This window comes from Panicum virgatum, chromosome 8K, assembly GCF_016808335.1.
Source record: "Panicum virgatum strain AP13 chromosome 8K, P.virgatum_v5, whole genome shotgun sequence".
NCBI lineage: Eukaryota > Viridiplantae > Streptophyta > Magnoliopsida > Poales > Poaceae > Panicum > Panicum virgatum.
In genome coordinates this window covers 15,034,369-15,049,021 of record NC_053143.1, presented here as the reverse complement: position 1 = coordinate 15,049,021, position 14,653 = coordinate 15,034,369, and the positions used below count along the sequence as shown (strand labels likewise).

General features: G+C 41.8%; 1 protein-coding gene across 1 annotated transcript; it reads right to left on the bottom strand.

Moving 5' to 3' along the window:
* Positions 1–5,307: 5,307 nt before the first annotated feature.
* On the bottom strand, positions 5,308–13,456 carry LOC120645490 (zinc finger MYM-type protein 1-like). The gene is made up of 2 exons (XM_039922273.1): positions 13,309–13,456; positions 5,308–6,749 (listed from the first exon to the last, which is right to left on the bottom strand). The coding sequence occupies exons 1-2, from the start codon at positions 13,454–13,456 to the stop codon at positions 5,308–5,310; spliced, it is 1,590 nt and encodes a 529-aa protein (XP_039778207.1).
* Between the last annotated feature and the right edge of the window lie 1,197 nt (positions 13,457–14,653).

Genomic DNA, 14,653 nt, shown 5'->3' with positions numbered 1-14,653 from the left:
TCTTGGTGTTACAATTTTACATGGTGGTCTGTCTATTTCCTGTATGAACTGCGTCAGCTTTATATCATACAAAATTCCACAAAATAATTATATGCTTTCCAAACAATCTTTAGAGCTTCAGAATATTTGTCTCCTATCTGTATATGGTCAACTTCATGTAAGTTCGACCACAACTCCACTACACATATAATATAACTATCTAAATTGGTCACAAGATATATAAAACATGTTCATTTTTTATAAAATTATCAAACTAATGCAATTTTCTTGTAATTGCTACATTAAATATAGAAATGGCATTTGGGAAAAAATTTCAGGTACAAATATCGACAACTTTCAAGAGTCATATTATGACTTCAGAAAATGCATGTGCATGCTGCCGGGGCCTACAACAGTCAACAATGGAGATCGGGTAAGTTCTACATTGCATATAGTTGCCTTGTTGACCTAGGTTTCATGAGTTGGACTACATAGGAAATGGGCTCACGAGGAAGAACAGTGCATGGCACGCGCCTTTTGAAATATGTTGGTCTTCCACTTTTTTCATCACGGACCAAATTGGAGCCCAATGGTTGCCCCTGAAAATAACCTGAAGAGGAGATTTGTCTAGAGCTTTATTAAAACACATCATTACAACATGTCACACCCGGTTTTAAGAAGAAAACCGAATGCATAACTATATGTATGCCAGAATTAAGTTTCATACATATAGAGACATCATAAGTGAATAATCAGTAACAGTATCACGTAAAAGAGAATGAAAACAACAAATAAAAGACTATCAGAGTTATACAACTTATTCTGAAAACGGAGACTCCAAACTTCACAGGAAACGGAGACTCCAAACTTCACAAGCAACATCTTCAGCAGACTTCATACATCATTCTCCTTCTGAGCAGCAGTAAGCAAGGGTGAGTACACTTATGATTGGTACCCAGCAAGGCCACAAGAAATAACCAAAAAATGATTTAATTGCATCTTTAAGTTTAATTAATCATGTGAGAGTCGAAGCTGCTCATGACTGTGAGCACGGCTGATATATCAGTTTTACACTCTGCAGAGGTTGTACACTTTCACCACAATTCGCGTAAAAATTCCGAAGAACTTTGAACCCAACCACGCATATGTGCTGATCAGGCACAATACCACACTTCCGAGGTGTGATTGCACAGGGACGCTACGAGGCCTTTACAAAGAATCACTATATGTACGCACTTGTCCCTTGCTTTCTGCCGTACCTCAGAAGACGAAGCTTCCTTCACCCGCTCCTCAAATATCGATAACCCAAAATCCACCAATCAAAACGCCCCAGGCACGACATATAGATCATCTAATTACTTAGCCAAGATCAGAGCCATATGGTATTATGGTTGTATGATTTTCTTGGGTGGTTCTCTATGTTCCAATTAAATCATAGTACTCTTGTAAATAAGCACAGATAGAAGGATGGTTAGGGTCACTTGCCTTTCTCCAATGAAAATCTACTCTTACTGTCTTTCAGCTCTTACTCACTAGGAACTCTTGATCTTCAATCTTCAAACAGCGATCCTTCTACTGGAGCAATCAACGAACAACCATACAAAGCAAATAGGTACAACTAAGAACATTACACCAAAACAAACGAAACGCTTTAAAAGAACGCACTAAAGAATAGGGCTCGCTGCTACGGTTAAGAGAGCGCAAGAAACACGGAAAACGGAGAAAAGGTTGAAAAGAAACAACTATCGGATGATTTACATTATAAAAGAAAACAAAAGAACTATGAGCTTTATTTGTTTTAGTTAGAAACCACATGTAAAGATATTTAAAGAAATATCATTAATTATAATTTACTCATGTTATACTTTTATTTGCAAAGGGGAAGTAGAACTTAGTCCAAATTTTATATGTGATTGTCTATGTATAAGTTATACTAATGAAACAATTAATTAGAAAGAAACATGGGAGAGCATCTAAACGCACAGCTTTATATGACTCATGTGAACTAACCAAATTAAATTACAAACACTTTTGAGTTAATATTAATCAAGTTAACATTAATTATTAAATCTGGATAAATATCTAATTAGCTTTTAAATTAGGAAAACTAGATGAGAGAACATTAATCAAATTAAATCTATATTTAATTTAAAAACAAGAACTATGGCACAACAATGTTACTAAACTATAAACTACAGCTCATCCTAAAATGAAGCTAACGGAGCCAGAGTGGATCGAAACCGAAATAAAACCAAAACATATTACAAAAGTGGCAATTTTGTAATTACCTCGTCTTCATCCTTAGCTCCCGTACGAACACAGCCATGGGAGACGGGGGGTTCTGTGCTCCAAAATTCCCACTGATTCCTTACATGAGGAACTCGAGTGAGTGGGGGGTAACGGAGAGGAGGCAATGGAGATTCTATTTGATGGTTTACCAGCGTTGGGGAGCACAGCTTTGGCCGGAAGCTCGCGGCGTGCAGTCTGCTCCGTCCCAGCGAGCTCCTGCCCATGGTTCATGGGCGCACGGGGACAGGGGAGTCAAAGAGCGGTAGGGCTGGCCTCGTAGCACTGAGACGAAGTGAGACATGCAGCCTCAGGCACTTGCGATCTCGATGGGGGCGTGGTACCCGGCATGCTCGCCCAATGCAGGCAGCGACGGCGCTGTGCGAGGAGCGAGGCGGCGCTGCAGGGGGCAACGCAGCATGCAGCACAGGGCGGCAGGCGGCGCAGGCATGCACGGCAGGCAGCGCAGGGTGCAGGGGCGACTTGACACGGGCGGCAGCAGTGCATGCATGGCATGCAGGAGGCAGAGGGAAAGCGGAGCAGGGGGGCGGCGTCTGCGCAGAAAAGAAAAAAGGGCCCAGGGCCGGCGGCACTGATTTCTGGGCGCAGAGAAAATAAGAGGGGGGCGGTGTTTATATAGAGGCGATCGAGAGTCCTTGGCTTGCGTGTCAAGGGAAGGCCGGTGGCGGATCGGGCTGCAGAGAAAAGAAAAACGGGCCGGGCTACTGGTTTGGGCCGAAAATGTTTTTTTCCTATTTTTTTTCTTTTTGCAAAAAGATTCAACAAATTTGATTTGAATTTAAACTCCACAAATTCAAATTCAAATCGAACCACAAGCAATAAAACAATGCAAAGCGGCATGAATGCAAACAAACAACCTCATTTAGATTTAGAAAAACAACCAATTTATTTATTTATTTTTACTAAATTCCTTGTAATTAAAATGTTTGCGAAAATGAGAAAATTGTTGTTTTATTTTTAATTTTAATCACATCCTGAAATCCAAAAATTTCATGGTGTGACACAACATAAACATTTTGCCCAAGGTAATGCACTAATCCCGACTAAAATATGGTATTTAAGTTTGTTGTTGATCCCATTTAGTCAGTTTCGAGACATATGAGAAAAGGAAGAAATAGACGGATTAATATCAAAATCAACTTCTCCAAATAAATTTAGCAAAATGCAATCAAAGAAATCATTTTGTATAGTTCTACTTAAATTGCAGGAACAACACACCTGCCCACCTGTTTGCAACTGTATAAAGTTCCTTATCATATATGTATGTTCCATTCATATTATGTGCAAATCTGTGGAATACATGGCACGGAACATGGTGATGATGAATTTGTTCCCAGCATTCTTTTTTATATATTTTGTCCCTTTCTTTCGAGTAAACCTATCATGGTAATGCCTCAAAGATATTATCATATTATTGTTATGTTCTTTTTAGTTATACACTGATATGCTGCACTAAAAGTGATCGATTTCTCTGTATTTTAGGGCAAATTTATGTTTCCTTGACTGAATTGCCATGCCCAAAAAATGGCTTATCAAAGAAAATGAACATTTATCTTATTTGGATCTGCAATAGTTTTAGTTTCTTACCTACCTGATTGGACACGCACATAGTGGAGTTTGACTTCCTGTTTACTAACTATTTACAGTACACTTATTGATACAGTTTGTACCACATTTACCACTTTGTAATTCCTTGACAGCGGTGACAGTTCAAAGTTGGATATGCACTTCAGTGCAGGATCTAGTCCCCTTTCATTGGACCATTCAAGGGCATCATATTGCAAATCCTTGTGTCCACTCTAAAATTTGGGTGCTGATAAAGGCGATGTTCTTTCCCTTCCCAACTTGCTTACATTTCACCATCTTTGAAAAGGTTGCATTATGTTTCTTTTCAAAAAGAAGAGACAATATGGTGGCTATGTTTACATTTTAGACTTTTAGTGTGCATTGATTAATTTACCATATAGAAATTGCAGCACAGTCTCAAAAGTGTTAGCATGGGTAGTGCACCACACTACGGTGAGAGAAAAAAAATGTAGTAGTAAGTCACGAGATTGCTTTGGAAAGGTTGGTTTCATTACTACTAAAGAAAACTCACCATTTAAAAAATGGTTGGCTGTCGTTGGAAAAAAATGGTCAGTTGATTATAATCATGCGGCAACTTTCAAGATTTTGTGAACATAATGTGGTTTCTGTAAACAAAAGTTCAGATTAACCATATGGAATAAACTAGTGATAACATACCAAGTATAAATAGTCAACCAATCAGTTATTATCTGTGATAGAACGATATTTTGTTGGAGAACGACATGAGAATAAGGGAAATTCATATAAAGCTAGTAATTAAGTTCACCTTCTTCCACCAGGTGGCTGACGCATACCACTCTTTGTGAGATGGCAATGCCAGAGAGGGCACTGAAATACTGTAGCCAGCAAGGAAGTAACTTAAAGGATCAATCGATGGTGATGAACAAATTTCTTGCCTTTCATGATGGGTGCTAGCTTAGATTATCTAGAAAGGACGGGTAGACTACTCTTTGATATGATGGCAACAAAGAAATGGATGTGCCCATGTCCAGAAGAAACAGAAGCCAGCACTTCAAAAGCATTTTTTATGGTAGTCTCAAGACATAATCAGAGCTTGGAATATTCGCAAGACCAAACCCACTACAAGCATACCAATGCTTAGTTCCATCAGGGGCGGGCCCAGGATTTGGGACCTTGGTATTCAAAATTGTTAGAAGTGGAATTTTTTTTAACAGCCCAACATACATATTAGTAGCACATCATACATATTAGTAGCACATGATTTAGTACTAACAACATAAATTGTTCATAATCTGAATTCTGAAATTGTTCAACATATAGAAAATAGAGGTACTAAAACAATAAATGGCATTGGTAAGGATGCTTACAAATTACAAGATAACTTTTCTGTCCTTCATAGCTTGAAAATAATTGATGATGTCCTCATCCTTCGCTTGCAAGAAGAAGTCCCTTTCAATGAATGTGGTCAAACAATTATTCAAAAAAATCCTGTCCCATCTTGCTTCTTAACTTGTTTTTGATAGTGTTCATTGCAGAAAAAATTCTCTCAACACCAGCAGTTGCAACAGGAAGAACTAGAACCAATTTGAGAAGTTTGTACACAATGTCATACCGAGAAACCATATCTCTTTTAACTAGCATCATAGACAAGTCTGCTAGACTTCTCAAATTTTTGAAGTTCTCATCATTTCTCACATCATTAATATAGTTGCGTAGTTGAAAATGAAGTTGGTTCCTCTCTTGAAAATCAAAGTCACGAGGATAGAACCCAGCAAGCTTAACCAACTTCTCATTATCAAAGGCAGAAAAAGAATTAGCTGGATTGAATGCTGCCATACATCTAAGTAGCTCTGTGTTTACCTCATCAAACCTGCTATTCAGCTCCTGAAGTTGCCTATCAATGACACCCAAAAACATATCAGCATGAAACCTGTGGTAATTTGTGGCACCTCTATAGAACTTAGCTGATCTTTGAATAGGAATATACTTTCCATCCATATCAACAACTTTAACTTTCTGCTTCTCACAGAAAGAAGTGACATTCTTAAGAAATTTTTCCCATCCAGCATCTCTTCTCAAAACATCCAATTCCACCTTTGTGAGCTCAAGAAGATCCATTGCATTTACAATATCTTGCTCCCTCTTTTGCAAAGCATTGCATAAGTCATTTGTGTATCCAAATATTTCATTCATCATGTGGAGCAGAAAAACAAACTCAAATGAGGTAAATACTCTGAGCATAGTTTGAGCTCCTAATGCCTCAGCCCCTTTACCTTCTTTCCCAACTCTAAAAAGCACTTTCTTGATTGAAGGATACAAACGAATCACATGCATAACAGTTCTATAATGAGATCCCCAACGTGTATCACCTGGTCTTGCTAAGCCCATCTCTTGATTCAATCCTTGGCCAGTTTCAATTTCACCCAATTTCAGTGCTTCAATCATGTATTCAGCTTGAGCTATGCGAAGCATGCGGATTTTCTTGCAAGACATGTCTAGAACATTCAACAAATATGCAAGTTGCCCAAAAAACCATTGACAATCAATATTCTCTTTAGCTACAGCTACAAGGGTTAGCTGAAGTTGATGGGCAAAGCAATGAACATAATATGCAGAAGGGGACTCTTCCATAATTAATTTCTTCAAACCATTGACATGACCTTTCATATTACTAGCTCCATCATACCCTTGACCACGTATCTTGGATAAAGGCAACTGATATTTGATAAGTAAGGACTGAATTGTTTGTTTAAGAGTCAATGATGTAGTATCTTCAACATGCACAAGACCAAGAAACCGCTCAACAGGTTCTCCATTTTTATTGACATAACGCAAGCAAAGGGCCAATTGTTCCTGTTGGTAGGCATCACTAGACTCATCAGCAAGAATGGCAAAGCATTCATCACCAAGTTCCTCTATAATAAATTTGGTTGTTTCATGAGCACAAGCAGCAATAAGTTATTTCTGAATCTTGTGGTCAATCATCTGGCAATTGTGTGGAGCATTTTCAAGAACCACCATATTAACTTCTTCAAAATTCCCTGCCTGCCAAGCCAAAAGATCCCTGAAGTTCCCTTGATTGTTTGAATCCTTTCCCTCATTATGACCACGAAAAGCTAACCCTTGACGCAAAAGATACCTTATGCACTTTAGTGACCATGTCAAACGAGCTAGATACTTAGCCTTGAAATCTGCACTGTTTGAGCCTATAGACTCATGAATTGAAGTCCTAGGTTTCATGAACAAATTATATTTCTCCTCAGCTTCATTGTGAGCACTATTGATAGCACCAACATGCCTACAAATTCTGCACTTCACATTCCAATTTCGAAAACCTTCATTAACAAAAGCATCTCCACCAGGATATTTGCTACTATCCTTGAACAAGTAGCAAACAAAGCAATATGCAGCACCTGTATGCATACTATACTCTAGCTACTTGAATTCATCAAACCATTTAGGTTGGAATCGGCGCATACCTCTACATTCATGTTGGGGAAATAATTCTCTCTTCATTCTTGGTTGACATGGTCCCAATGCAATGTATGACCTTCTAACTGAATCTTTGTCATTGATGGGATAGCTTGAGATAGGAGGCCTCAATCCCAGATCATGCTCTATATTATAATTACTATCATCTTCATCGCCGGAGTCAGATTCATCTATAGGCATGGATTCATCATCTTCAATTATTGAGGGATTAGCTGGTGGCTGCTGCTGCTCATCTCTCTCTGCTTCAAGAGGTATGGTGTTTGTCCCACTGCTACTCTGCCCTTGAAATACCACTATCTGCCTTTGATTTTCATTAGTAGGTGGAGCAACAACCTCTGACTCAAGATGTTTTTTCTTTGCCGCAGCTCCTTGCAAGAAAGATTTCAAATCAATGGCGGCACTACCACCCCTATTCCTTTTCATAGTTTAAACATACAAATTAGAAGGATTAAAGATTTAGAAAATTATGACTACATGTATACATTACTGCTACTTTTTTCACAAATCCATAACTATAAGTAATCAGAAATTATACATAAATTTCAAATCACCTTGGTTCACTGTCTCTGGCCGTCCCTACATTGGAGCTAATTTTTCACAAAATTATAAGTAATCACAAATTGCAATGACACATTTTCACGAAATATGGATAAATTCGTCAATCCTCATCTTGGTTCACTTCACTGGCTCGGTTTGAGGACGATGCCCGCTGCGGTGACCGGCTGTCTGCTGTGCGCTGGCGCCTGGCAGCCGCCGCGCCGCACCCTGGCCGCCCGGTTGTCTGCCGCGCGCTGGCGCCTGGCAGCCGCCGCGCGCTGGCGCCTGGCAGCCGCCGCGCCGCGCCCTGGCCGCCGCCTCGCCGCTCCGTGCCCTGGCTGCAGGCTGCCGCGGTGCTGCCACACCGTGCGCCGATCGCCGCCGGCCACCAGCCACGCGCAGCCCCCCTGCCATGCCGCTCTGCGCCTTGCTGCCGCCGCCCGGCACCCGCCCGCCGCCCGCCGCCTGCCGGAGTGCCGGCGCCGACGGCCGATCTAGGGTTAGCGCGCAGGTGTGAGGGAGCACGAGCAGGAGAGCGAGCGTGCGTGTGAGGGAGGCAGGGAGCTGGAGGAGCGTGCATGGTGGGCTGCTCTACCCATTTGGGAGTTTGGGGTAGGCGATAGGGGGATTGGGCCTGCTATTGGGCTGCCTGGGTCATTTGGCCGTTGGGCTGGCTGGTTGAGGCGGAGAGGGAGACGAGTTTGGGCCACAATACACTGAATCGTTGTATTTTGCTGTTATTTATCATTTTACAGTGTATACATAGCATATACATGTATATATACAAAAGTTTTTGCTCAAAATAATGGGTATTCAACTGAATACCCTTGAATTGAGGTGGGCCCACCCCTGAGTTCCATCACCTTGGCTTGTTGCTTTGGTTAACTACATGTTTAAGATAGCTTGTGCCTGTCTTTGTTTGCTTTGCTCCACAGATGAAAATGCTTGTGTTGCTTCCAGCCTGTACTCTCCCACACCAAAGTTGATGAACATGCCAAAAACTGTTTTAGATGATAGAAGTAATGTCATCATAGTAAAGCGGCCATGATAACACATGAAAAGAAAAATTGAAGTAGGGTATATAATTAGTACTAGTTCCCAGGTGGGTTGAACTAGAAACAGTATGCGTGTAAATAATTTAATAGATATGTACAGTAATAACCATTAAGCAACTTCCCCAAACAAATATTGTATTGAGAAGTAATCTCTATGGAGTCAGAGACGCATCAATTTGCGTCCAAGGTCCTAGATATATAATCGCTCAAGATATAATCTTACCGCCTTCCGTAGAAATCATTGATACGACACAACCTATAGCTAACTTGAGAGAGCCCATTGATCTCTATATTGAGTTACAGATCAAGAGGGATCGCAGATATCATACGGAACTCAGAAAGAACTCTCAAGATGCAAGTTATTCTATAGATACTGTATCCATGCCTGCCTGTTCGAAATGTGAATTATAGTATTTTTTCTTGTGGGAATGGAAATGAAAAACACAATACTTTTTCTCGAAATATGGACGAATGGAAGTTTAACTCCTAAAGAAGCGCTTTACGAAGCTTCTCGTAATTTGATTGATTTATTTCTTCCTTTTCTACATGCAGAGGAAGAGGGCACTAGTTTCAAAGAAAATAAAAACAGATTTACTCCACCCCTTTTAACCTTTCAAAAAATATAGCAGATGAAAAAAACAACCAATTCATATGATTCTTCGGATATAAATTAATTTTTTGTCTATTATATATCCATGGTCTCTCACTGGCACTAAGCATAATTAAATATGTACTCCGGTCCAGCTCTAAAAAATCATTGTACATATTTGGATCCTTCACAGTGTGTTAGTATGGACCCAACATCTTTCATAATTTATAAATCCATCAACAGTTTAATCCTTGTGACGAGGACATGAAACCCATGCATATTAGTGCATGGCATGAAAAAGGAGTCCATCAAGGGTATCCAAGTTATGAAGTAGACCCAAGGCTAATTCAGTTCAAGCCGCTAAGATGGAGGCCCAAAACAACTCAAGTTCGAGTCCACCTCGGAGTCCAGGAGCAGCACACACTAAAAACGATGCCTAGGTTGCATACAGTATCCGTTTTGGACGTTCTTTGAATGGATGGAAAGAGAATTTCATAGAGCTTCCAATGACATTGGCCCCACATCAAAATTCAATCTGAATCAATGGGAATCGTTGAAATAAGTGGACATCCAGAATCTATCAGGTTGCTGCTCCACCGTCTTTTGGACTGTTGGCCCGTGTATCATATTGGAGCCCAACGGGGGCATATCTAGGGGGTTCTAGGTCGACCCATGGAGCGTATATTCAGCAGAAGCTTTCACATTAGGGTTAGGGTTTTGTTGAGTTTAATTTTCCATTGAGAAACAAACATCATTCATCATAGCAGTGACATCGAGTCCTTTTGCTGTGAATTAGGGCCCTCGTTCTTATTCTACACCACTGTAGTGATTAGTCCTTTTGTGATCAAAGCTTGAACCCCATCTTGTTCTTTGCTTCATATACATCTGTAATTTCAGATTGCAAGTTTATCCCTTCTTGCTTGTGTTCTTCGATTCACTTGTAGGAAAAGCCTTCTTGGCGAGGTCAATCAAGTTGTGCTTGGTTGATAACAAGTGGAGCTGTGGTGTAACGGTTGCATGACTTCGAATTGTGTCTTATTAGAAGCCTAGATCACCAATGTCGAGTCTCCACTGATCAAATTTACCATACCTATCAGAAGATCGGGCCAGTGCTACATCACCTTGAGAAAGCCATGGTACAACAATATCTTTCAAAGTTTATAAATTATAGATGTCCAGACTCCAGAATTATTCACACATCTTTCCAATAAAACTATTTATCAGAAAACATATCTTAACACAGATATAGGACAAATAACAAGGTACCACAGCAATACATAATAATCACCTGTAATAATAACACTGGTTATAATTGAACACTATGGAGTACATTCTTACCAAAAAATATTTTAGAAAACCTTAAACATGGATGACCCCATTTACTTATAAGAAGTGAGGCGTGACTCCTTATATTTCTTATTTTCCTGAAATCTTCCGTCCCACTAACCGACTTTTGTGGCATTAAAGTACATATTATGCATGCATCATGCTAGTACAAAATTAGCATGTAGAATTAGTTCAGAAAAAAACAAGAACACAATTGTTTTTTTTTCCTAAGTGCAATTACAAATTCAAAACAGTAAGTTGCAATTTTAAAACTGTCACTACAATCTGAGGGTTCCAAAACTGACTATAGAAATGCATTTGTACAGTGAGATCCTAATGACAAGCTGACTGCACAAATTGAGGCATTTTCACCAACGATCAAAAAACAAGAGCTGACGTGTAAATTGTATTATCACAGACAGTTATATCCACTGACTCTGATAATTGCTTACTTGTATAGTGTGTTCTAGCCTAAAAACCATCGATAATAGTACATCTGATCCAAATTTGCAGATTTTTGAAAAAAATATTTTTTATACCTACAAGGTCCTACGTGGCCATCCTTCAACTCCCACCATTCTATGAATGAAATATGCAAAAGTGCTGCAAGAAGAGGTCGAATATTGCAACCTCCTACCCGCGCCTATGGTTCATTAGTGGCAATAATGAGATGTTTTTCTATTTCCTCCTTATTGGCTGAAACTTTAGATGATTAATTACACACGTTAATGACTTGAAATAAAAAAAAGAATTATCAACTATAAAGTTATAGATTTCGTCGAGAGTTACAATTTTCACGTATAATTTGTCTCACTCGTCTTTTATGAAAAACTGTTTGCATAGACGGTTTGCTGATGAGAACTGACTATAAAAGTCAAGTATTTAATCGGCTCCTAAAACTGATTGTGATAATGCTATTTTTCTTAGGAGCAAAGTTACTGTACAAATAGTTGTGAACCGACTGTTGATGATGCGATTTTTCTTAGAAGCAAAGTTACTGTACAAATAGTTGTGAACCAACTGTATACATAGTTTCTGTAGTACTGTCATCTATCCATAAACCACCTTATACACTGTAATAGTCAGCAAAAACACATAGAACAGAACTCCTCAATCAAACAACATTTTTCTTTGGTGTGTTAGGCTATGCATTTGTTGTCTCTAGTGCAATGATAGGATAGAGATGAACCCAAGTTGTGGGGTACTTTCCATCACCTGTGGTGTGCTAAGTAGCATCATTGCATATCCCTTCAAGTCAACTGCAGTTTCATTTTACATTTTCAGTCTCCTTAAGCTTCTTCTCATCTATAATTTTAATTCTCACGAGGGCACCAAAGTCCACTAGGAGGCACAATCATCTCCACTTAGCTCAGCAAGAAAATAGAAAGAAATTCGAAAGGGCGAAGGCAAAGTTGTTGTAAAACAATAGAATGCTGCCGACCATGAGCACTAATGGTAACAACTTATTGCTTTGGTCACCACTGGAGGTCATCCTTTTGTCCTTGGGCGCCCCAAAAGTGGTAGCAATGTGTCCAGGTTTTTCTTCTTTTTGCACCTTCATTCAAGTTTTGTCAGGCACTAAGTTACGTCTTTCAAGTGAAGGACAAATATGCTTCTATCCATTGCACATTTTTATTGTATATATTTCAGTGGGATTCTGCCCTATACTTTAGGCTCAGAAGAATTCAATAAAAGCTCATAACTATAAATCTATAAGAGGCTGGAAATTGTTTCCTGTTTCTAAAGTAAAAAAAAAGTATAAATCCATTATGAACTTATGCATGCTTCAGTCATACTTCTTTCAACCTATTTTACTATGGACAATTTTTGCTTCTCAATTTGCTGGCATTACAGATTTTATTGTTGGCTGAAGGTATGAAACAATTTTGTATCAACATGTAATGCCTAAATTACAATAGTATACAATAACTCTATCATAAAATGACCACACTAGCTAGTTGCAGCATTTCAAGCTAATTAAAACCTCAATTGATGTAAGTTATTCAAGCCGCATGCTTATTTGAGTGCAGAAACTTAGTTTTAAAATTTAGAGACCCAAATGAGTGTGCCAATTATCTGTCCCTGTTATATGTTTTTCTGGGGATTTTGTTTAGCCACAGGACACCCTATAGTTGGGCTTTAGTAAAAGAGTGAAGTCCATTTTTGGCCATTCAACTCTTGCCTCGGTTTGGTTTTGGCCATCGAACTCCAAAACCGGGTATCCTTGACCATCTAACTCTCAAAACCGTTCACATTTGGCCATCCTGGTGGTTTTGGGTGTGGTTTTGCTGATGTGGCTGCCACATGTCGGTGGGACCCACCTGTCATTTTTTTATCTCTCATATTTCTCTCTTTCCTCCCCTCTCTCTCCTATTTCTCTCTCCGGCGCGGGGTCACGCCGCCCCCTCCCCTGCTCCCTCGGCCGGTGGCCTGCGCGGCGCGGGCGCGGAGGCCGACGCGGGCAGGCGGCGCGACCACAGCCGAGTGCGGCATTCCACGCCGGCTCTGTGGCGGCGGCGGCGGCCTTACTCCTCCCACGCCGGCCTTCCTCCTCCAGGAAGAGGACGTCGCGGTGGCGCGTGGCCATGGCGTGGAGCTCGAGCGCGCCGGATCCGGCGGCCATGGCCCCTGCTCCCTGCGGCCGTGCGACGCGGCGCGCGGGCGGCCGCCCGTCGCTGCCCTGACGGAGCGGCGAGGCAGCGCGTCGAGTTCGCCGGCCTCCCTACCTCCAGCGGCGCTCGGGGCCCCTGCGTGCGGCAGTGCGGAGCGGGTCGGGCTAGCGCGCGGCGGCGAGGCCCGCGTGCGGCGTAACGGCCTGCGCGCGGCGGCGAAGCCCGAGCACGGTGTAGAAGCCGGAGTCCGCCATCGGGATAACAACGTCGGCACCCGGGGCCGGAGAATCCTCGGCGAGAACGTGGTCGAACGCGGTGCGGCGGTGGCAGGTGTGTGCGCGGTCGAGCCGGCGCGTTGCAGCGGCGGCGGTGGGCGCGCACGTGCCGTCCTCTTCCTCCGGCCTCGAGCTGGATCTGTGCGCGCCTCGGCGGCCTGTGCGAGCCATAGCCCCCTCCTCTCCATTGGGCGGCGCGAGCTCGGCCGCCATGCCGAGCTGCCATGGCGTGGGGGCGGGGCCGGGCGAGGTGCGCGAGCATGAGCGCCTTGAGCGCCACTGCCCAGCACCGCGTCCGCCCCGCCCAGCTGCAGCTCCATCCTCCTTCCTCCGGCGAGGCCCAAGGCAGCGGCGGCGGCCCGCGCGGAGGCCAGCTGCGGCGGCGGCTCCGTCCCCGCCGGCTTCTCCCTCCCCTGTTGGCCTCCAGCAGCACGTCAGCAAAAAAAAAGATGGCATGTGGGTCCCACCGACATGTGGCAGCCACGTCAGCAAAACCACACCCAAAACCACCAGGATGGTCAAATATGAACGGTTTTGAGAGTTAGATGGTCAAGGATACCCGGTTTTGGAGTTCGATTGCCAAAACCAAACCGAGGCAAGAGTTGGATGGCCAAAAATGGACTTTACTCTTAGTAAAATAGCTTCCATTATGAGGAAGACAATTGTCCACATTACTGCTATATATAAACCCCGTGAATTGGTCACTATGCAATTGCCATAAATTGGAATTTTTTTTGTCATAAAGTCCAATTGTTCCAACAAAATAACGGTTCCTTCTTAATAAAAAAGTTCATGTTGGGGGAAAAGACAGTAACCAATGAAAAACATGGCTTATTCCTATTTTTCAACCCACAAGGAATCCCACTAATAGACTTTCAAGAGGAGTACTAAAAATACATCCTACAGAATAGTATCATACTATCTGCAGTGCTA

Coding starts and splice junctions, on each gene's coding strand:
- LOC120645490 (XM_039922273.1), bottom strand. CDS start 13,456: ATGGCCGCCGGATCCGGCGCGCTCGAGCTCCACGCCATGGCCACGCGC. Junction 6,750..13,308: donor GAATGCCGCACTCGGCTGTG/GTCGCGCCGCCT, acceptor AATTTATTATAG/AGGAACTTGGTGATGAATGC.